Consider the following 25,782-nt stretch of genomic DNA (forward strand, 5'->3'; position numbering starts at 1 on the left):
GTACGGTTTATACGTGATTGGATTTTTTTTTTATTAGCACAACGTACGTGATTCGCGTAGTGTAACGCACACATAGATCAGACAGCACGCGCACATATTTGTTTATTTCAACACTTCAAACAATTTTTGAACTATTATTGTGTTAACGTACGGTGTAAAATATAACTATCGCCATAAAACGGAATAAATAAACAAATATTTTTTTTATTAATTGATATTATAGAATGCAGTGTCGAATATACAGATTTATTTACTTAAAACGTAATCGTGAACACGAAACAACGCACAGTACGAGAATAATTTTAATAATTTCAACCACGACACTTGATCAGTATTCTTAGATGTACATACATTTGAATATTTGTTTTCATGGTTCTATATAAAAAATGTATACATAAAACTTTTTTTAAAAAAAAAAAAAGTAGTAAATTGAATCTAAAAAAATAATTTAAGCACTAAAAGTACCAAAAACACAAAAAGTCACACTTAAAATCACCGATTATTTTCATTTCATTCGTCTGAACATGGTATTTTGTTCATTTACTCTACACCAACGAATTTATCAGCGAACATTTCTCAGTTACAAAACCTCATCAATTTCGTCTTAATTTGTCAAACATCATAAACTATAAAGCACTTGACGTTTGTAAATATTATGGTGAAACAATGTATTTTTTTTGTCGAGATCTTTTTTTCGTCAATAAAAGATTACTATGAGTTCTTAATATATTCTGACTACAAAGAATATATTTTTTTGTTTTAGTGAGTGATTTCCATTAAATATTTCATATCAATCACAATTGCAAAAAATCTAATTCATTTGGAAAAGGAAACACATTAATTTTTATCTTTTATATCACTTTATGAATTTTGATAAAATTCTCGTACAGCTGTATGAAACACTACTTTTGAAATATTTAAATACACATTAAATTCTCAAAAATCCGACCATTATTGTCAAGGTTAGTTTTTTGTCTCTCTTGTAAAATTTGAATTTCTGGACATATTCCCTTTTCAAAATAACAATTAAAATAAATTAATTTCGTATATGGGAAACGCAATTCGAAACTATTCATTCACATAGTCACATTTCTCTTTTTTTCTTGATAAGCTATTGTATGTATTACTTTTAAGGTGTATAAATGTTCGTTAAGCGTTTTTGAAATCATATTAAATTTTCTGTTGTAAAATGAATGAATGAATCTTATCGTACGAGAAAGGTGTCAAGAGCAGAATAAAAAAAAACTTTAGCAGCTTAATGAATACCAAACATAACACATTTTTTCTTTGACTTTTTACGAACTTTTACACGCCTATATGCAAAATACAATTCGTATAATATAATTAGTATAGTTATTATAGAGTACTGATAGTAGTATTTACTAGATGCCGTTTATATGTGCGTTATTAATTTTATTATTAAAATATGTTATTTAAGTTCTATAAATAATTAGGTTTTAAACCCGTTGTTTTATCCGTATGTACTCGTATTAATATGTTAACAAGAGGGTTGCCTTTAAATAATGTGATTCGAAAATGGAATTAAAATTAGATTTAAAGAATATGATAAATTTAAAAATACGATTAAAAAAAATTTATCAACTACCAAAATCTAGCATAGTTGCTTTTTATAATCTGAATTCTGACGAAACGAGTATTAATGAAGCGGATTTTTCAGATGTCTTTTTTCAGAATCATGCTTAAAACTTATTCGTTTTTGAAATAATGTAACTGTGTATCACTAACCGTGTGTTTTATTTAAATCAGAATATACAGATAATAACTACCAGTAGTCTATTAAATGTACTGGTTCGTTGAAATATAATAACCTTATAGTTTTGTTAAATAAATATAATATATTATCTCCCTAAAATGTAATGTAAATTATTAAAAATAAAAAAATAATATGTATTTTTTTAATTAAATCGGGTAGGGATCGAGAATTTATTTTTTGAAAATAAAATTTGTCGACAGTGGTTTAAAATGAATAATACATGGTAGACGCGTGAACGGTATTATATTATTTCGATATTGATATTCAAGGAAAATATTATAATGTTCCGTTTGTTACTATGGTAAGTACTTTTAAAATAAAACCATGACGCTCATGAATATGCATAAAATATAATTCATGCACAGTTGACAAATAGTGGAAATTCGCTTTCAAATAAAAATGATTATGGTACTACTCATATAATCAGGGCCGGCGCTAGAAGTATTGGCGCCTTGGGCGAAACCATGTTTTGGCGCCCTTAACCCCTCCTCCAACCCACTTAGTTTGAGTAGCAGAAAAATTAAGTTTTTTAGTGAGTTTATGTACAGTTAATATGTATTAAGTATTATAACTTAGTATTATATCAGTGCATTTTTTAGACAGGTTTTTTTTTCGTTGCAAGAATATAATAGTTAGCAAGTTAGACCTTGGCGTTCGTTTACTTTTTGAAAGTTTTTTATGTGTAGTATATTATTTCACGCCATCACTGCCTATAATCTAGGAGTATTGTGTTTAATTACTTATTTATTAAGACAACCAGAGAACGGAATTCATTGTAAATAACTAATAAGAAACCAAAATATTATGTAGAAATATACAAAATATACAAAAAATATGAATATTGATTGTAACTTGTTGATTGTAACTTGTTAGTTTACACATTTGGCATTACACAGCAGATCGTACGTATCGAGAGCTCGTCGAAAACAATAAATTGTAAATGTGTATCAGGAAACTGTCTTTTTGATGTACGCCACATTGTGGTATTTTCGCCGTAAGGTCGTAACGGTTTCACCGACGCAGTTTTTACGTAAATTCGTCTATTTATACGAATTTATTTATAAATGGATAAATATTTTATGAAAATAATTATTACGAACATCTATATTATATTTTATTTACACACACAAATGTGGTGGTATGCAATATGTTTCCATGCATTATTTTTACATAAAAACCAGCGATATCGATGCAGTATTGAAGTAGAAGGCACGACTTTTATATTCTTACTTTCTGTAGGTTGTTAACGCGTATTGATAGATAAATTAGATAAAAATAATTTTCAGTTCGGCGCCTTTTTCTCGTTGACGCCCTGGGCAATCTTCCAAGTCGCCCATAATTTTCGCCGGTCCTGCATACTATATACTAGCAACACTTATTTTGAAATAACATGTAATGTGTTTCACGTCTCTATCGACCTTACTGCGAACATTCGGAAATATTAAAAATCGTAATGAAATACTGATCGTATTCACTTTTATCGCACTAACACGCAGTGAAATTCAGAATTCAATGTACGACCACAATTTTCACGATCCGTGTATAACTGAAATGCGATTGGGTTTGTTCGCACTATGAATAGGACGACTATTACTGAACATACTGTATTATAATATTGTATTCCATCATCAATCCGTATACATAGTTAATGTAATCAATTTATCAAAGATTTCAGCGTACACCTGATCGCGTTACACCACGAAAGCGACTAATACGTGCATTTGAATTAGTTTACCATTTGTTGCTTCTGATATAACAATTAATCGTTACAACAAACACTACTACTAGTACTACGGTAACCCGTACTGCCTAAAACCATGCAACATAATTCACGCATACATTTCAGCATGAATATTAGTGACCGTACAATTAGCTCTAAGAGTTATTTCGTCTGTGTAAATAAAAATAAAATTCCATATTTTTAAATAATTTCAGGACTGTAATGTATTATAGTTGTTTATAAAACGGAAGATATTTATTATTATAATAATTGCTCATCGTTGAATAGATTACTGTTGATTAAATTGAATACTTATACAGCAACGTGCATTAACAATTTAATATTATTATTATTTATCATTATTGTATCTATTACAAGGGAAGAAATAAAAGCTAATTAAGAATTAAAATAAAATTGTCAACGCTTGAAGCGCGGTTTAACTTTCAAACATTGTATACTATTATGACAATTAAAGCTAGAGCTCCATACATTTTCTGTATAGGTCCAAAAGTATATTAAGTTTGTTTACTGCTTGTTCTCGAAAGTAATAAAAAAGATTATTTAAAAATATTCCAGTAGCTGTATTCTTTAAACGTACATAAAAAATAGCAAATAGCGTATGTAACAATTGTTTTCAGAAATAAAACAAAATTAAGGTTTACAATGTTTATACAACCCAATTAATTCCAAATCAATACTATTTTGGGATATTAGTAGAACGCGGACAGATTTGCACTTGATATCTGATATCTCAACAAAAATAATCAATACCTATCTACTTGATAAGTCCCTCTCGACATTAAATTTAAAATCAATATTAATTTATATGTTAAGTATTACGATGGTAAAATGTACACTAAGTATAACATATTATTTGAGTACAAAAATGATAATATGAACCTATATTGTTGGTTTGCCGACTCCGACTGGGTATGACGTTTAATGTAGGTACCGTTTTTATCTCGGTAAGTACAAGTATCCAACATTTCCATGCGAACCTAGCCACACCAAATATAAAACTGCTGCCGAATATCGATAAAAATAATAAATATATATATATATATATATATATATATACTATGTATAAAATTGTAACGGTTTTTCTTCGACCGCGCTAACCGAGAAAATTACTGAACCGATTTGGCTGAAATTTTTTTTTGGCTGAAACCCGACACTCTGCTGAAGGGTTTAGTACCACTTTTGTCAGTAAAAAAGTTTATAAAAGTTCATAAAAAATTAAAAATAATTGTACCTATATTGTATATACCTATATATATGTATCTATACCAAACTAAAAAAGTTTATGCGTGTATTAAAAAATATTATTAAAAAATAAATATATTTTCGGAGATGTAAATTGTTATGTTTACAGTGTTGAATGGCAAAAACGAGGTTTGCTACACTTCCACATTCTTTTGTGGTTACAAACGAAAATTCAGCCAGATGAAATTGAAAAAATTATTTCTGCCGAGATACCAAACAAAGACAGAGATCCTATACTTTATGAAATAGTATGCAAGAATATGATTCATGGCCCATGCGGCGAGTTAAATATTAGATCGCCATGTATGAATAATGGAAAATGTAGTAAGAAATACCCTCACAAATTGGTCAAGGATACTCAAACTGGAGATGATGGTTATCCGACTTACCGACGGAGATCACCAGATGATGGAGGTTATACTGCAATATTAAAAGTTCGTGGTCAAACAGAAATCGTGGTTGACAACCGTTGGGTTGTACCGTATTGTCTAGTGCTATCTAGGTGCTTTAATGCGCATATTAACGTAGAATACTGTCATTCGGTTAAAGCGATAAAATACATATGTAAATATATTAATAAAGGATCAGATAGAGCTACTCTTTCTGTTAATCGTGAAAACGATGAGATTACAAATTATTTGAATGGTCGATACATATGTATTTCTGAAGCGTTTTGGAGAATTTTCAATTTTGAAATCCATGATAGAGATCTGACAGTTCAGCACTTGGCTGTTCATCTAGAAAATGGACAGCGTGTTTTCTTTTATGCTAATAATCTTCATCAAGTTATTGAAAATCCAAGAAAAACGACACTAACTGCATTTTTTGAACTGTGTTCACATGATGATTTTGCGAAAACACTGTTCTATCATGAAGTTCCTTCTTATTATACCTGGGATGATAGCAGAGGCTGGTTAAAGAGAAAACGGGGAAAAGATGTTCCAGGTTGGCCAGGAATAAAAATGGACACTGCCATTGGTAGAATTTACACGATTCACCCAAATCAAAGTGAGTGCTTCCATTTAAGATTGTTACTAAATTATGTACAAGGTCCTACTTCATTTGAAAGCTTGAAGGCCTTTGATGGAGTCATTCACGCGACTTTTAAAGCTACCTGTTTTGCTCTTGGGCTTTTAGAAAATGACGAGCAATGGAAAAATCCTCTAGCGGAGGCAACTCTTTCAGAAAGTCCTTCAAAATTAAGAAAATTATTCGCAATAATCATAGTTTTCTGCCAACCGTCTGAACCTCAATCTTTGTGGGAACAGTTCAGAAATGATTTTTGTGAAGGTATTCTTCATACAGAGCGCACTCGATTAAATGACTTGCAATTTACTTTTTCTGATGAAATATTTAATAGAGGTTTGATTGAAATAGAAGATAAAGTTGTTTGTCTGTCTGAAAAATATTTAACTGAATTTGGAACGAACTCACCTGTTCGAAATGAAAATGCATCTGATCCTTTTGAATTCTCAATTTTGCGTTCTTACGATAATAACCGATTACAAGAATTTGTAGAAATCAATTTACCAAAATTAGTAAATGATCAAAAATATGCTTTTAATGTTATTACAAAAAGCGTAATGAATCATCAAGGGGAGTTTTTTTTTTTTTAGATGCTCCGGGTGGTACAGGAAAAACATTCCTAATTAATTTATTGTTGGCTCAAATTAGATCCTCAGGTAAAGTTGCATTAGCAGTAGCTTCATCTGGTATAGCAGCAACTCTCCTTAGTGGCGGCAGAACTGCTCACTCGACTTTCAAGTTACCGTTAAATGTATTATTTGATGCAGAATACGTTTGTCCGATTCGTAAAAATGGCCCTCTTGGAAAAATTCTTCAAGAAACCTCATTCGTTGTGATGGGATGAGTGTACATGAGTCACAGATCTCATATCGAAGCAATTTATCGAACATTAAAAGATCTTAGGTGTAATAATAAGTTAATGAGTGGCATAACATTTGTTTTCGCTGGTGATTTCCGTCAAACCTTACCAGTAATCCCTAAAGGTACTCGAGCTGATGTCGTTAATGCTTGCTTAAAATCTTCCCCTATATGGAACTATATTGAAAAACTTTTTTTGCAAATAAACATGAGAGTCTATTTATGCGGAGGGGACGATATTTTTCCAGCACAGTTGTTGAAAATTGGAAATGGAACTTTAGAATATGAAAATGGTCACATTTCTGTCAATCACACGATTGGACGGGTGGTCAATAACGTGGAAGAATTGATTTCTATAGTTTATCCTGACATTTTTAATCTGTCCAATAAATCTTATCAGTGGTTATGTGAAAAAGCTATTATCTCTCCGAGAAATGTAACAGCAGGAGAAATTAATGATATCATCCTTCTAAAGTTCGATGGACACTCACGTGAATATCTATCTATTGATACAGTTACATCAACAGATGATACTATTCATTATCAACAAGAATTTCGCAATTCTCCTTCTCCTTCGGGATTTCCTCCTCATAAGCTAAAATTAAAAATTGGTGCTCCAATTACATTATTACGTAATCTTCAACCACCGAACTTATGTAACGGTACAAGATTACAAATAAAATCGTTGCGAAATAATATTATAGAAGCCGTAATTCTTACAGGCCCAGCGAAAGGAGAATTTGCATTTATTCCGAGAATTCCCATGATTCCCTCTGATTTGCCGTTTTCTTTCAAACGGTTTCAATTTCCGGTTAAAGTTTTTTTTGCCATTACCATAAACAAAGCGCAAGGTCAAACATTCAAGTACGTTGGCGTAGATCTTCGTACGGAGTGCTTTTCACATAGGCAATTATACGTAGCATTTTCTCGAACTGGGGACCCGAATCATCTTATGATTTTAATTTCAACAGGAAATACAACAAAAAACATCATATACTCAGAAGTCTTATAAAATTCTTATTTTAATTCTTTTTTTTTTTCTTCATCAATTTCAATCAAATTCTTTATCAACCACAAATTATTTCTTTTTTATCTGTATTTATTTTTATCATTTATAACGCTTGAAAAATTTCAATCCGTTTTCATTAACCGTTTTTTTATATTTACTTGCCGATCACATTAAACAATAATACTTGAATAAAAAATTCTACATATCATGGTCCGAAGGCAAAATAAACAACCAATCACGAGCGAAGCTGTGACGGGTCGGCTAGTATATATATATTAATAGTATACAACGGTCCAATGATTACACCACAAAACCAAAATATGTATATGATACACTATAAAGAATAGTTTACTATTTACTTTACCTTACTATCAGAGTTTTCGATTTAAATACCACCAGCTCTATGTTCCATAAGTGAACTATGCACTGTATGATAAACTTCGCTACAACAACGTACTCCGGGAAAACTTTTAATTAAAGTTTACTGAAAAATTAAAATATCCAAAATCCGGTCGGGTCACTTATGGTTACGGGTGGAAAACATTGTTTAATTACGGATACAAGTTAGACCACACATTTTGTTGGCTGAATATTTTGTTACGGTAGCCTCACTATACCTACATGCAATCTATGCAAAAACGTATGTTTTTATTTATGGACAATAGGTTATTTGATGAAATTTTATACTTTTCATACAGTAGACAAAATTTTATTTTTTTATGATTCATGTTACTTTAATTATTTTAGATTAGAAATTGTAACACTTTTAATAGTTCTAAATTCTAACTACTTACTTAGAAATTGGTCGAAAGTAGTTTAAGATACCATATAAATGTAGTAATAAAAATGAATACATGACTTTAACTAATGATAACGTATTAAATCCAACGTAAACCAATTTGTTCTCGTGCAGCGTTTTATAATTATTCCTTTCCGACCAATTGAATTCCAACGTCAACACACGGATGAAGCACAACTTTTGCACGTAATGTATATATGTATGTACCTTATAGAATACATACCGAAGAAATAGTAATCTTCTTGGCTGAACTTGGTATGGGTGGAAAACGGCAAGTGCATGTACGTGCTTTGCGGTATGTCCATGGCCACTTCGCTGCTGCTCGTGTTCTCGGTGGTCACCTTCGATTCGACGTAACCATCCGATCCGTACGCGATTTTGTCATTTACCTCGCTGCTCTTGGACTGTTCTTTTTTGAGGAATTTCTGCATCGCTTGCCCTTGCGGTCTCTCCAGATCAACTTGAGAGAAATCTGCGAAACAACATCAACGCAAGCGCATCGTGAGAACGACAACGATAGTACAATAATGACTGTATCGATAATCAGCAACAATAATGTTTACGCCAAAACCGATAAAAGCATCATGCATACAATAGGTACACGATAAATATCCATGCAATCTAATTTACGTAGTATGATAACGTCGCACTGCTTCTCGACCACCGAATGTACGTTCGTTGCACCGATAATGCATAACCGTGAAATTGACCACAATTCGACTGGGTCCGATAGAAACGAGAATGATGTCGACATCTCATTTCAAATTTTAAATGATTACTAACACCGATTTGGAGATTGTCAATAAGTCGAACCCAACCGCTAGAAGTCATCGTATATCGAATGTGCCCGACTTCACGTAGCACACCCACAACTTAGTCCGATCGCGAACCGATTCGGTATCGTTATTTTACGACTAATATTGTTTAATGACTTCCAGTAATCGGTACGATCATTCGCGAATTTCAAAATCGATGTTGTATTAATAAACGCAATTAGAGGGGGGGACAGGGCTTAACCATTCTAAATATTTTCATAGCCCTTCCAGATTAAAAATAATGAATCTCAGAATGTTGTGTTTGATATTGAGATAAAATCTATGTCTATAATCTTAATACATGAAATAATTATTAAGTTTAACAATTCTGATTATTCAGTGAATTATGGCTTTCGCTTTATTTAGGAATAACCAAAATCAAAATTTGATTCATAAAATCACATTTTTTCATCTTGTTATCTTCATCTTTTGACCAAAGTTTAAAATCGACCTATAGTAGTAGATGGGGAATGGGGTTATAGCCGCTATGAGTATATGTTATCTTGGTGTTTATAGCCCCTCCTCCTTTAAAATGTTAATCCTAGTTGCGCCTATGATTATATTATGAAAGATTGACTCTTCGTACACTCGCCGCTGAACGTATTCTGGCACGCATCTAAATATGACGGTCAACAGCGATAATGTTCTATTATTTATGTAATACTTGTTGAATTATCCGGTTTCACCCGTGAATAAATTCTGATTTTTATATTGGGTTAGATTAATATAGGTAAAATAAAAAAAACTTAAATCATCGTTTTTCTTCTCATTTTAACCTAGACTTAGGACCGGCAGCAAGTTTCTCCGGCAGAAAACTTGTTAGCTTTTTAGCTTTTAATATAGCTACCCAATGGTGGTCAAATCGATAGTTCTAATGTAAAACCCGGGCGTATGTGTTTTTTTTACACACTACGCCGTGGGGTAGTGAAAAGTAAACAATTATAAATACTTAAATAATTGTTCAATTGATCTTTAGAATAAAATTAAACTTAAAACCTGCTAGTAGTTTAAACAGTTTCAGAGCGTGACGAAGATTCAATTTTTACACTTATACAATTATATGCATAAATAAATACATGCAAAATCACGCCGACGAGAAGAAAAATCGTAGCAAACCGGTTTCTAAACGTCCGACGACGAATTCGTGGTGTAGCAGGACAACGCCTTAGCGCTTATCATGTGCGAAACGTCATGCGATATTGTATGTGTGTATTTATCACGGTAAGCTCATGCAAAATAAAAAGATTAAAAAAATAATAATAAACTAAACAAAACGAAAAAACTACGGGGTAAAAAAAAAAAATTAAAAAAATCGGGACGGAAAAACGGGGAAAAAGGTATACGAGCGGACCACCGACTGCGGTGTACCTGATTGATAGTAACGGCGGTCGTTGGGCAACACGGCGAACGGTACTTCCTGGTCGCCCGTGTTTACCTGGGGCAAATCCGACGCCAGGTCGTACGTGAACGGCCGTTCGCCGTCGGCCGCCAACCGATTCCGGGGCATCGCCGGGTACACGTCTTCGTGGTCCCGGAGATTGTTCCGCATCCTGTAGCTCTGGTCCTTGATTATGTTGGCCAACTCGCCGATAATTAACTCTTTTTCGTCTGCGCACAAAAACAACAAAAACCCGCAAACATGGACGATGTAGTACTCATGTTGCAATGTTATTGCGCAAAACGTAGCTTTTGGCCCTGCGACCGAGCGCGCGGCGACAACATTACCCACGTGTCCTATCGCTCGCCCCTGGACACCGGACGCGCGAAAACATTATCGCGACCGTGCAGCGGGACGGACGTGTTTACGATTATTGCGGACGGACCGAGCATTGTAATGCCGATGTACCGCGCGGCTTCCACGTCACGATTACCAGGACATAGTTTATACATCGTTCGACAGAAAAATTAAATAAAAAAAAAAAAAATTCCATCCTCCCCCACGTTACGATAATACGACCACATAATGTCATAACCCGTTTTCTATTTTATATGTTTAATATTATATTATTTTTTCAGTTAACAATTATTTTATACGCGCTACGTATAATTAATGTTTGCCAATTTTTTTTTCTTCTCAGTTTTGCAATGTTTAGCTTGTACTATTGATCCGGTCTGTGTGCACAGCTGCACGCTCGACGACAAAATTATTTTTCATAATCACGAAAAACCAAAAAAAATAAATTCTATACCTCGTATAGTACTGTACGAGCACAATAAAATATTTGTATGCTGTCCGTAAAACACGTTGTGCTTGATGACTGTTATTATGACTCATCGTTGGCGATAACTTCGGAGAAATTATACTTGTCCGATAAAAACAATGATCGTTTTATAGAATTTAATGTAAACAATAATTAATACATAATTGCATAATTTAGTATTTTATTTGTTGACATTTTCCAAACAGATAATTTGTCTTGGTATAGACATAATGTGATTTAGTTCCATGAATTTCTTTTTTTTTTTTGCTTGAAATTATTCATTAAATATTATCATTTTGTAACAATATTATAATTTTATTTATGTTTGATGATTATTAAAAATATACTGTTTTGATAATATAACTGTGTTAGATTAAAAAAATTTTATGTAGGTATATATACATATATTAATTTACTTTAACTTTATATTTAAAAGATAATATATAAAAGTTGCAGTAATATAAATTTTTTCTAATACCCTAGAGAACAGATGTAACAAATTATCATAAATTTATATTTTTATATTTTAAAACAAACTCTAATTAAGGGATAAAATAGTTGCGAGAAGAAAATGTGTTTTTAGTCATGTAACGTTTTCGGTGAAATTTATTAAAATTAAAATAATTATCTTAGCTATCACTAATTTAGGTGAGTTATAAAAACAATAATGATAAAAGTTTTTAATAAATTCTGTCTTTATCTATTTGCACTACAAAATTTACGAAAAACTTATTTTCTTCTATATATATATATATATATATATATATATATATATATATATATATTATGATGTTCTTTGAAATATTTATAACACTGTCAACTTTTATCCTGTAAGCAATTATTTATGGTATTGTTCGGCGAAGGGATGCCGTCAATTGAATGCGTGATAAGTTGTCTAACTTAGTCTTTTCAAATTAATATCGGTGGGACAGCCTCGAGTACGTGCCAATTGATCCTCCTCTCCCCCAATCCAAGTTGTGATTTTTTTTTCGCTTATTCTATTATTAGTACGTGCAGATTTTAAATGTATTTCTAATTAAGTAGAAAGGAAAACGTTTGTTATTGAAAATGTATAGAACTCGAAAAAGAGGGATTTTGATTGCTTTTAAATCACGTGGACTAATTGTAAACTTACAACTCTTATCATGTGCATGTATAACATTTTATATGTATACAGTGTGTTCAACGATAAAGGTAACATTAAATATTTTGAATGAATGACCTTGTTTGCAATTCGGGTTTTTTATAATGCATAAAGAACATAAAATTACGTTTATTTTTGATAAATCTGAATTTTTAAAAAAAAATATTCTACGCATGTGCAACAAAATATTTATTTTTTTTAATAGAACCCTCCACTTTTGAGTTCAAATTTGAATTAGGTGAATTTTATCAAGCAACTTTAGCCTTAAAAGTTTTGCTCAATCTTCAAAATTGACTGATTGAGAGTGAGTTAAATTTTTGTTTTATAACATTTGTATTTATCGTATTTTTCAATAGTCTACTTTTTACAAATTTATAAGTGATTTTGTATGAATTTTTCTTAAAAATTAAGTGTACTATCACAAGTACAAGTAATTTACATTACTTCTACAGAAATTTTAATTCACCTGCGCATAAGGCATTAATTGTTCACGAATATTTAGAGAGAACTTTTAATCATAGATGTACACTCGTGGGCCAGTACAATGGCCGCCAATATTACCAGATTCGACACCTTTGAATTTTTTTTTTAAGGGGACATCTGAAAACGGTTGTTTATTCTAACCCACTAAAAGATCTTCAAGATTTAAAAAATAAAATAATTATTGCGTGTGCTTAGTTAACTGAGGAACGAATACACAGGGAAGTATTGCGACGGTGTGAAACATGCGTTGCAAATAATGGTAATAATTTCGAGCAATTTATACGATAAATTGTAAAATTTGATCAAAACTCACCAGTACATAATTTCATAATTTAATTGTTCAATAAAATCAAATTTTTTTTTAAAACTGAATTAAAATACTAGAATATGTGTTAGTTTTAATTAACCAAAATTATACCATTTACAAGAAATTTGTGTTAAAATTTCTGTAGAAATAATGTCAATTACTTGTATTTATGACAGTAACACTTAATTTTTAACAAAAATTCATACGAAATCACTTATAAATTTGTAAAACTTTAAGTAGACTATTGAAAAATACGACAAATACAAATGTTATAAATCGAAAATTTAACTCACCCTCAATCAGTCAATTTTGAAGATAGAACAAAACTGTACAGGTCAAAGTTCCTTAGTAACCTAACAATAAGGTGTGGTTAAAGATGTGAGTTTGGTAAATTTACCGTTGTCGAAATCAAGTTAACTCCACACTTTAAATGTTTCCACGAGTGAGATTACATTTATTTAGGGTGCTATAATGGCTAACTATAAACACCAATACTTATCAAAATTAACCAGTAAATTCCACGTCTCTACACTTAGTTGTTCACTATACCGCAGCATACGCTCGTGTTCGCGTAACCTGGGATGTATATGACAGCGTTTTAATATTATTTCGTATTAAGAGAGGGTCGGATATTCAACGAAAAACAATAAACCAATCAGGAATAATACGCGAGTAGTATAAATTTATACTACTTACGCGTGTAGTTCAATTGCGTTTTGCTAATATCTTTTTGTTGTATACCATTTCCATTATAAAACACCTGCCATGGTTAGGACTATAGAACGGTTCTAATTTCCATAAGTAAAAATCAAACGGCAGTGGGTGACAGACGGAAACTCTACACGCGCACACATACAAACACTCTCGCGTACACGTGCCCGCACATATGCCTGTATATTTGTATGTGTGTATGCGCGTTAGATTATGACACTAGTTGTACAAAGTTATTCCTGTTACGTTATAGTCACGTTGCGCCAGCAGTACACAACACAATATTTTCGTACACAAAGTATAATCAGCCTAACAAATGCACAGTAATAATAATCGCAACTGAAGATGTTTTACAACTGTACTGTGTACGTGTTCATTTCATCGTAATGTTATTCATCGTTTGTCACCCGCTCGCGGACGAGACGATCGCGTATTCGGATTTGATCGCGAAACCGCCCGCGAACGGGTTTTAATTCCCAAGCACTTCCCCGCGGACGTTATACGCGTATGCCCAAATCGGAGGCATTTTATTACGGCACAGAACGATGTAAGGATGACGGGTACGGCCGAAGAAGAGTGATGCTCATAGCATTGAGCAGACCGTTCATAATATCGCATCGTTTGTTATAAGTACGCATACGCGTCTAGGAGCGGATAAGGGTAGTGAAAGCTCAGCTCCCGAAACGATGTGATATCTCCGACCCCCGGCGTTTACTCGATCTTCGTGTTGTACGAAGTTAACGTAATTACGTAAGATACGTAGTTAAAATACGTTAAATGTGTCAAGCTATAGTATATTAAAATACAATGTTTATCCAACACGGTGATTTTTGAAAAAATAAAAAAGTTTTGTTAGGTCTACTACACCACTGATTTAAATAGTATACGAGAATACGTAGTTCGTATGACGTCTACACGCATTATTCTTAATGTAGTTACAAACACGTAGAAGTGAATTCGACTACGACATAACATTTAAAACTTTTCATTCAAACATATTTTACTTTTCCTGTTGTTCATCAGATGTTTAAATTTCACAATATAATAGAATTACATAAGATTTTATCGACAAATTGTAATTAATCAATTCACAAACATCATACATTTTTACTGTTCATGACGATAAATATTTTATAATGCTAAAATGTTTGTCGAACAGTTCTACAAAGACTTTATGTCAGGGGCGGCCAAACGGTCGATCGCGATCGATCGATCGATAAGGCATATGCCATTATTATTAATAATCATAAGTATTGAATATTGTGTAGCTTAACTTTGCATTAGTAACAAAATTTCATATAGTCAATAGCCGGTATTCTATTTCTGGGTGAATCTATATTTATCTAGAACTTTATTTGAATAAAATCAATAATTATTTTAAATGTTTGTTTTCACGAAGCGCATTGCTAATTATCAACGAACATTTATGTGGTTATATTCGGAATCAAAATTATTGTTTAATGTAGTTAATATACTTTTAAAGTATAATACTTTTCGATAAAGTTCCAAAACTAGAACGTGCCAAAAAGTGCATTTTTGTTTTATTTTTCTTAGCAAGGAATAACAAAAAAATTCAAATTAGCAGTGTACTCAAATAACATTTTCAGAGATTGATCAAAATATAAAATTATTCATCACTAAAAACTTGAAGTGGAAAATTTGACTAAATGTAATGATTCAATTCACTTGACTCAATAAGTTCTTAACAACTAAATGCTAAATTTAGATATTAATGAATAACCAATTCATTGAACTACATAGTTCAACTGACTTAATTCACAAGTGATGTGCTAACAATATAATGACATTAAACTTATTGAGCTAATAAGAACTAGGAGGGAACACCACAGAAATATATAATAATATATCTATGTGGTTAACATCGAGTTATTGAGTCATTGAATTATGTACCACTGATTAACTAATTCAGTTTACCTAAAAGAGTCGACTCTTTGAATCAACTCACTCACAAACTACCCATCCCTATTAAGGAAAATAAACACAAGATATATCCTTGTTTCCAAAACAGAAAATTTACATAATCAAATCTAGAAATTAATCAATTCATGAAATGATTCGAATTCGTTTTATATATTTATTTTTCTGAAAGAGGGAAATTAATTCATATTGCAAATATTCCATACTTACTAGTAGTGATTGATCGAACTGTTCGAATCCCAAACCGAAACGAATCGAACCTTTAACATTCGGTTCGGTTTGAAATTGGAACACTGTATAAAAAATATTCGTAGTTCGAAGATCAAATATTGAATTTAAAAAACAATTTTACAATTCTTCAAAAGTTATTTTTCAAGTTCGAGTTCGACTTGAAATTTTTCTTGGTTTGGTTCAGTTTAGTTCGGTAAAAAATATTAAAAATCGGTTAGGTTAGGGTTCGAAAATACATTTTAAAATTCAGTTCAAGTTCGATTCGATTTCAAAAATCAGAATTCGTCTCATCACTAATTTTATTCGTTATTTTTACACAGAACACAATTATAAGTTCTAACTAAGAGTATTTTACATTACATTTTTACATTATTCTTTTAAGCTGTATAACTAACTAATGGGTGGCTACTTAATCACATAATCAAATTGTTTATTGATTTCACCTCACATATACCTACTGATTGTCCTAAATTTTTTAGATTGTATATTATTTTTAAAAATAAAAATAAGCTATATAACAGTTGTGCTCAGCAGAAAATTTAAAATGTTAGAAAAAGTTATGAAAAAAAAAATATGCATAATATCGATTAATTATACATAAATTATACTGGATACATAGTACATACACTGTGTATGTGAATATTAACCAAAAGCAACCCAACCGTAAGCGTTCATTACCCTTTTTTGACCTCAACAGAAGAATATATGTCATAATCAGATAAGCGCACCTAAGATAGGTACTACATTTACATATTTCTAATTTAATTTATTTCGAATAGTGAGTATAAGATATAAAACCTTTTATCTAAGTCAATTTATGGATCTATGACGTAGTAATTTAATAAAATATATTCTACAGCGGTAAACGTGATTGCAGGTTGCTAAATATAAACATAATATATATATATATATATACGATAGTCGAGTAAAATGCACGAAAAAAAAAATATCCATGGTGGTTGATGTCCATTTATATTATAATGCTCTCAAATTTTTTATTAAAAGTTAATGCCGTGCACAACTTATTTAACTTTTATAATTTAATAATTATATTCGATATACTCGGATAGCTAAGTTAAAAAAAGAAACATTTATTGTTTTGGATTTCTATTAGTATTCGATAAACTATACGATCAGTTTTGCCAGACATTATATAGTTGGTTTTGTAGCTATAAATTCAAGCGTGATTCTGTGTAATATTGATTTTATATTTAGAAAAATGTGCCTGTTAAAAAGGTGTGATAATATGATTTATTGTTATGAAACGGTAAACAGTTATAAAGCACTTTTATTCTCTTTCACATTTCAAAGCGTTCTATTGATTATTGTTCGGTACCAAAACTTATGAAATTCAAGCAACAGTGTGGAACGGAGTACTAAATATATTTAAGCATAAAAAACGTGAACGATTCGGTTAGAATTAAACGTTTGTAATACTGCTCGCACGACCGACGTTAGGGGGTGGACAACCTGGGTCTGCGCCCAGGGTGCTTGTTGAAAGGGGGAGGGGGCGATATAATATATTATATTGATATAATATTAAAACTGAAAAATGTATAGGAATATAATTCTAATTTCTACCTATTCTCCATTCTATTGACTTATTTATTATGATAAGTAATAATTAAGTTATTATAATGTAGTCCATAGATAAACTATTATTATTTTTAGTCGCCGTTCGTATTCGCTATTTATTTACAATTTAAATATTAATAACATCAGATAACGATTTTAAATAAAAATACTACTAATTATATAAGGAAGAGTGCACATTTGTTTATTCACCCAGGGCATCAATGACTCTACTGCCAGCACTGACTGCTATATATCACCGAACTATTATTGAATTATAAAGCAAATATGTATAGATATACGAATAGTTGAAATCCTATAACACTGAGCTTACTTTCTAAGAGGAAATTTTAGGTAAGACTGGTATGTTATCGAGATAATTCGTATATACACTTTGCAAAGGGTAAATTCACCAATGTCCTTTTGAAAAATCCTATGCCGTTCGTTAAATACCAGTGGCGATGGATTCCAAAAATAATAAAATGCTGTACAATATAATACATTAATAAACAGCTGTTTAAAAAAAAATGTGTTTTATATTGCATATTTCTATTATAAAAATCATTATTATTTAAAATAAATCATTATTATAGTACGAAACACTAAAGTCTATACATGTTTTCAAAAATAATTATAAAATATATAGTGCATAAGTGTTAAAGCCTTAGTGTACACATGTAACTCGTTACACTACAATACTATTCTCATACAAGTATATGACTATATATTTTTTTTAATATTTTACATCTCATTTGTCTCAGTGATAGAAAATGAAAAATAATATTTATATTTACTATAATTTTTTATAAATTTCCTTATACGAAAAATTAGGTGTAAAAAATAGAAAAAAAATATGCTACTTTAAATAAAATTAAAAATAAGGTACTTTAAAGTAAACAAATAATTTATTTGTTAAAAAACCTATAACTGGTATATTTAATTTATTTTTGAAAAAATTGTCTAATTTAGTTTAGTAGTAAATTTCCAAAGTTGATGAAAAATTAAATTAAACAATTTATTGTAGTTAAATTTACAATTTAATGTAAATTGAAATTTCAAGTATTTTTCATAAAATATAATTAATATTTATAATATAAAAGTACTTTGTATTTAGTATACGTTCATTGATAAATATTAACAATTTGTTACCCAGAAAATATAGAACTTTTTTTCATTTTTCTCGTGGCATAAAGGTAATGAAATATTTTATTTTTAGATTATAAAACAAAATTCATACGATTTTTTGTAAAATGTATTACTAAACAAAATTCAAAAAATTGTAGTTATTTTTTATATGTTCCTGTTGTACGTAATACACTATATAATACTATATACAGCACATTTATGCACATCTATATATGTTTTACATTCCTGTTGAAAATGTTAAAATGTAAAATAAAAAATAATCATAAAAAATAAATTAAAATTCGAAATTCACCTTAGAGTAGGTTATTATAATTTATTTTAAGACTCCAGGGTTCTACAAAATTTATCCATGCTACTAAAATATTTTCAACATTTATGTAATCAATATTCCTTATTTTTTTACTTTATCGTATCCATACTCTGTAGTGGGTACAACGTCATCAGTTCATATAATTTCATCTGCTTATATTCAATTCATATTTTACTTTTCAAAAAATCAAATTAAAGCGGATTAAATAAAATACTTGAATTCCTCAAAATTTTCTTTTACAGTGGTTATATTGCATTTTTCATTATTTTTGCATAATTGAAAACGAATAATTATTAACCAAGACGATTAAGAACAGAGTTTTTTTTTTTTTTTGTTGGGAGGAGACGGATCCCAGACCACTCAGAAGAAAACAGAAGAAAAAAAGGTTCAAAAATCATAAAGACTGACTACGAAGGTACAGAAAAAAAGAACATTAATTTACATCATGTGGTTGTAAATAAATCTTCATTTGTATTTATAATAATAATAGAATAATATGATTAATTTTTACACTATATTTATTTTTTTAAATATTATAAAATAATACATTTTGTAGAAAACATTTAACTCCCTCCTCTCTCCCTACAAAAAAAATTAAAAATATGCCCCTAACAATATCTATTTTTCAATTAATAATATTATTATTGTTTTTTTTCTTTTGTAAGGATATAAGGTGGTAAATATTATTCAATGGATATATCATTATAGGTACTATCGACTTTAGAGACTTTATCGTTATAACCGTTAAATATGCCAGAACGAAAGCTGTGCATTTACAATATTTCAGAGAGGATATACATACGTCATATAATAATAAAGTTATTAAATAACTTTATTATTATATGACATAGGTATATACATTTTATTGAATAATATTTTTCACTTCGAATGGATAGTATATACGATTTAATATAATTTTGATATCGCGATATGTTGTAAAATATGCTTTTTGTTTAATTTGTTCAACTTAAAATCTCCTTGCTTAAATTTAGTTAATTATTCTATTTTTTTTTTTATAAACTCAAACACCATATAAAGAAATCATTAGTTTCACAATAAGGAAGTTATTATAGTTATTTATTAACACGACTAACAGTTTAGTGCTATTCCTTAAATAAATAATTTCTTCCTTTTTCGTTAAATTAAAATTAAATAATAAAGCGCTTTAATTATTCTTACGTTGTATATTTAATAGAGTAATGATGCGAGAAAATAATGTACAATAGGTACAATAATATAGTACATTATAAGATTAAGATAAGAAAAGATTTCTTTTTCAATCAAATAATGTTTGAAAATTGTTGCAAAATACCAAATATTAAAATAAATGAATGCATACAGACTTCGCATATCTGCATATCTTATAAGCTGCCGTTTGAATCAAATCAAACGTACCGAATTCCAAATTTAATAGTTTATACATATCATTGCTTTTTAGAATTTTTTAATGGTTTGGTTGACATCATAACGTGAATTCGCATACCAGTAGGTATAAACACATAACCTTACTATATCATATCAGCATAAATATCTTCCGCCAAATAAAATAAGAAGAAAAAATGTGAGATAAAAGATTGGATTATCTTAAGTACTTGTTTTACTTATATCGCCTCGGGTGAAGGATAGTGATGTTATTTTTTTTCAATTGATGGCATCACGAAATTCTATTTAATAAATAAATAAATAATAAATAAATAAATACTAAAGCCATACTTAAACCATTTAAATATGATTAATTTATTTATGTTATATATTTTTTACGTTTCTTATAAAAAAATAAAATTATTATTTTTATACCTTTCTTAAACTTCTGCTGTGTGATTTCATATTTTAAAATGTAAAGTATATTATAGATCAATGATAATAATATAATAATAGAACGAACTAAAATTCTGTGTCGTAACGTGATTGTAATTATGTGTTAATTATAAAAATAATAATATCAATGGACCCCAATAAAGACGAACTTGTAATTTAATGTCAGTAATTATATAATTGTACCCAAAACACAAAACAAAAGACTCACTTACTTAGATGAAATTATGTACACAATCTTTCCAAGCTCGTGGTTCACGAGAAACTTTGAAAATAATTGTACCGTAACAAACTAAATTGATAATACGAAATTGCAACAGATGCATGTAATTGTTGAAATATTATGCTATACTTCAATTAAACGTAAATCCCGACGAAATATACAGTTCGTAATCAACCGAATGGGTTTTCAATTGTTTGTAAGTGCACAAAGAAAGTTATACAGGTTGAGCTGTGTTATTTTGCGAATAGTTAATACCTATAGGATGCTTATGCTGTACTTATATGATGACTGTTAACGATATATTATTGGATTTATATTAAAACCGTGCAACTATAACATTGATCGCATATTAAAATTTAGAAGGACTTGTTGAGAAAGCGTTGAAAACGATAAAACGCTTTTCGCACTTTGTTACGATAACAATAATGATGTAATGCCGGGACCCGGCTTCTCTCATTGCACTGTTTTATCTGTTAAAATAAAGCCGTGATTTAAACGTGTCGTTTCATACACGATCTAAAATATTTATAAAACACAAAATGTCCATTTGAAATTTAAATAAAACATCTAAACACTTTCTCGTACGTTAACAATGATGCACATGGACAACGTGTACTGAAGTATTTGCATGCATTAAAGTATATGTAAAACAACTGTTTATGATTTTGCCGATTAATCTCGAATAACGCGTCCCTTTCAAATGTACCTGCGCCCACGCGTATGCGGAGAACGCAATGGAAATCCGTCCGGGTTCGAAAAATGTTGACGCGCGGACGGGACATTTTCGCGCGGGTACCAGAAAAACGAATCCGGCACGTTTGTGTGTCAGCGACGGTAAACGAAAACGGTTAACTTTCGCGAACAATACGGCTCGTGTACACGGCGGCGCGCGAACCCACCTGTGCACATGGCCGGAGCGCGTGCACGACGGACGTGCAAAACGTACACACCGGTTCGCGTTACAATGCAATTATGTTTTATTTTAAAAAATATTATAAAAATTGTATTTTCATCTGTACGGTTTGATGTAGAATCTGCGATGTTGCGAAAAATAAAAATATAACAATGTTGTGCGGATTTCGATGGCACGTACACGCACAGTGCCGGCCCTAGAGGGGTGATGGGCAAGAGGTGCGATCGCAAATTATGTATTACGAATATAACTTTATCCGGAAATAAAAATAATATATAGTCCTAACACGCAAATCGTTACCCGTGTGGTTGTTTTTTAGGCCAAGCGCACACACGGTGCAACTGTTTTGGGACAAAAGTTGCAAATCAGTTGTGCTTAACAATCGGTTTGTCACCAATGCGAAACTTCAGTCCGCACACGGACGTGACTGATTTTGGATCAGTTGCTGTTAATCTATTCGATCGGTACAGTTGTTTTTTCGATTTCATATTACGTCGAGAGTTCAGATTCAGATGCAGATGACATCGTTTGATTATTGTCAATACCGCAGGCTACGTAGAGAAGTACCTACAGCAGAAACATTGGGTCCATCCATACATAAGTGAAAATGCAAACTCTAGGTGTTTATAACAGCAAAAGTATTCTTCGTGCTTCTCCATCTCTCCAACGAACTTTAAGTTAAGTTCTTGGTTATCTATCACTTATGTTCACAAAAATACTAAAACAATACACGTGTTCCAATACGAAACTTCGGTGCAAATACAAGTATATGAAGTATAACCGATTTAAAACTGACTGCAAACTAATCTAATTTTGATTACTTCGTGTGCGGACGCCCCAGTTATATGCTGCCAATGTGACAAAACAGTTGCACTTGCAATTGATTCGCAAATTTTGTCCCAAAACAATGCACCGTGTGCGCTCGGCCTTAGAGAACGGGTTGTTACCAGGGACGGCGCGAGGGGGTGAGTAATAGGGGCAGTTGCCCAGGACCCCGCGGTTCTGATTTAACTGAACTTAAAATATTTTATTAATATAAATTATAAAACCCAATATTAATTTTGCCCAGGGCCTCGCAAACTAGTTGTTAGCGACGAAAATCAAGAAGGTACCAGTTCGACGGTTCGAAATATAATCACAGTATGAATCACGAACTGCAGAAACGGGACAAGTCCATTTTTATCAAATTTGATTTTATTATTTTTATTTTTTGTAAAGTACGCGTAAATACATTGTTTACTGTAGAAAAGAGTCAAATCCGACTGTCCAAACGCTAAATATAGCGTTTGGAAATTTCACTTTACTGCAGAAAGGGAACATATCATGTTCAGTTTTTTCATCATTCCTGAAAAATTAGGAAAAGTGGACTTGTCCCGTTTCTGCAGTTAGCTATTCATATATTTAGTTATACAATAACATGAACATAGATTTCTATAAACAATTAATAAATTGATAAATATATATAAATGAGGCGCCGGAAAATTCTGCATCAGGCCCGGAAAACCGTTGGGCAGGCCTTGCGAATGCACAAGGTTCAGGGCCGGGTTTTATCACTCACCAAGGGAAGGGCTAATGGAGTTTCAAGAATTTAGTTAGTTGTTTTTTAAATCTATATAAAATTTTAAATTACACAATATTTTTTTGAGTCCTTCAAAAGGATTAGCTAACCTAACTTAATCTTTAAGTAAATCATTTTTTTCATAATAGTAACATCAAATAGTTACATTATTGGTATTAATTTTGATCTGAAACCATTTTAAAAATAAAGGTATAGACATATAATTAATAATAAAAATGAGCTATTTATTTATGAAAAAATATATAAAATAGGTACCGTATTCATCAATGACGATTGAAGATATTTTATAATAATTATTAATACATCAGTATATCATAATACTTGGCTTATGGTAAAATAGTTAGCTTAGTCCCAATGAAGGAGCTAAGGCCCCCTTAGCCACCACCTTAAACCCACCCCTGACACGATCGTTGTTCCCTTGCACTTGCCGTGAAATAATGATCATCGCCCCGACGTACATGAGTTACGCGCGTTTTCGTGAAACCGGATCCGCGAAGAACGTCGCACAACGCAAACACGGCCGCGACGTTTTATCGCCCGCGAACATTCACGCGAGAACAAGAATCCGTACTGCGCGTGGAAACGATCGTACGTTTTCCGGTTCTCGGCAATGCGTTTGCGGCAAAAATCGCGCATTTCCCGCGGTTTTTCGATAAAACGCGCACACTAGGTCCAACACCAAACATGGTAGCAACGTTGCAAACGTTTTGCGCGTTACGCTTGGGCCCGGCTTAACGCGGTCCAGACTCCGCGGCGGCGGTTCGCGCGTAAAACCGATCTCGCCTTCGAAACGTTTCGATCCGATCGCAGTGCAAACTACAACGTGCGTGTGCTCTTACACCCGTAACAATATATTACGTCATGGAAAAAATCGCATGGATCGGCTAAAAATCTGTAGCTAAGGGTGCTACTACGGCAAGTCGAGAATTGTCACAATTTACCTTGTAACCTCTGGCTAACAAATGTATAGTATTGGTGTGTCGATTGATTGCGACCACTATACTAGTAATTAATATCTACAACAAAAATTACTAAACCTGAACGAAAAAAATGAAATTGTCTTGGGTAAAATAGCATTGCCGAAAGTTATAGCGCTCTTGTAGAAAGACCGTAATCCGGCTCCGAGTGTGGGTTTAAAAGCGGATCGAGGAGTATTATTGTTATGAAAATAAATCTACCGACAGATACGGGGACCGTGTAGCGATCGATGTACACAACGGAATGACATTGTTGTCTCATTGTGGAGATTAAACCACTGTTATCCTATTTGTTCGCGTGCAAAAGGTCTTAACGAACCGTATATTGGATTAGGTCGGGCTTGGTTTTGTTGACGTGAGACAACGATATTAACAGGACGTCCGCGGTACGTCAGAAGAAATCGGTGATCAACACATCGAGCACCATACGGACTTGTTGCGGTGGAGTCCGAACGGCCGGATGATGCGAGGAGTGACGATGATGACCATGCAGCGAACGGGTTGAACACACGTAAGGCAGTATTGTAAGCATCCGTGGCGGAAGAGCGAAACGGGCGAACACATGTTACATGTTTACCGCGGAGGTAAACCAGGCTTCTCTTAAAGAGTTCACACCTGTAGCGAGGTGCAATCGTTACACCCCGCAAACGTGCGCCGGGGGGTCCAGTCGGATGTTCTCGGTTTGATTTTTAGCTTCGGGTCGAGTACGCGTTGTTCGACATATGTTAGGAAACCGGACGGAGCACGGTGTTGAATTGAAAATTGACGGTACGCGCTACAGGGCCGGCGGCAAGCCTGAACGGCGCGAACCGTTCGGCACGTAATGGTAATGAAATGCGCGGTGGCGACGCGAGGGACCAGGGCTCGGTGGGACGGAAGCCTGCGTCGCGGGGAAACAGGTGTCAGCGGGTCGTAAACAATAATTCGACCCGCGTCGCCGACAACAAGTGGCGAACCAAAGAAAACCG

At 32.1% G+C, this 25,782-nt stretch overlaps 1 protein-coding gene across 2 annotated transcripts in view; it reads right to left on the bottom strand.

The window, feature by feature from the left end:
* LOC112694154 overlaps nucleotides 1-25,782 on the bottom strand; it is a 38,740-nt gene that overhangs the window by 7,705 nt on the left and 5,253 nt on the right. Inside the window, exons 2-3 of one of the 2 annotated variants that reach the window (XM_025569540.1) lie at nucleotides 10,633-10,872; nucleotides 8,673-8,921 (exon numbers count right to left, since the gene is read on the bottom strand). In XM_025569540.1, the coding sequence (XP_025425325.1) occupies nucleotides 8,673-8,921; nucleotides 10,633-10,872 (489 nt within the window). The remainder of the gene's footprint in view (nucleotides 1-8,672; nucleotides 8,922-10,632; nucleotides 10,873-25,782) is intronic. The other variant, XM_025569541.1, reaches the window with a different exon arrangement.

Source organism: Sipha flava, unplaced genomic scaffold (assembly GCF_003268045.1).
Source record: "Sipha flava isolate LNK unplaced genomic scaffold, YSA_version1 124_pilon_pilon, whole genome shotgun sequence".
NCBI lineage: Eukaryota > Metazoa > Arthropoda > Insecta > Hemiptera > Aphididae > Sipha > Sipha flava.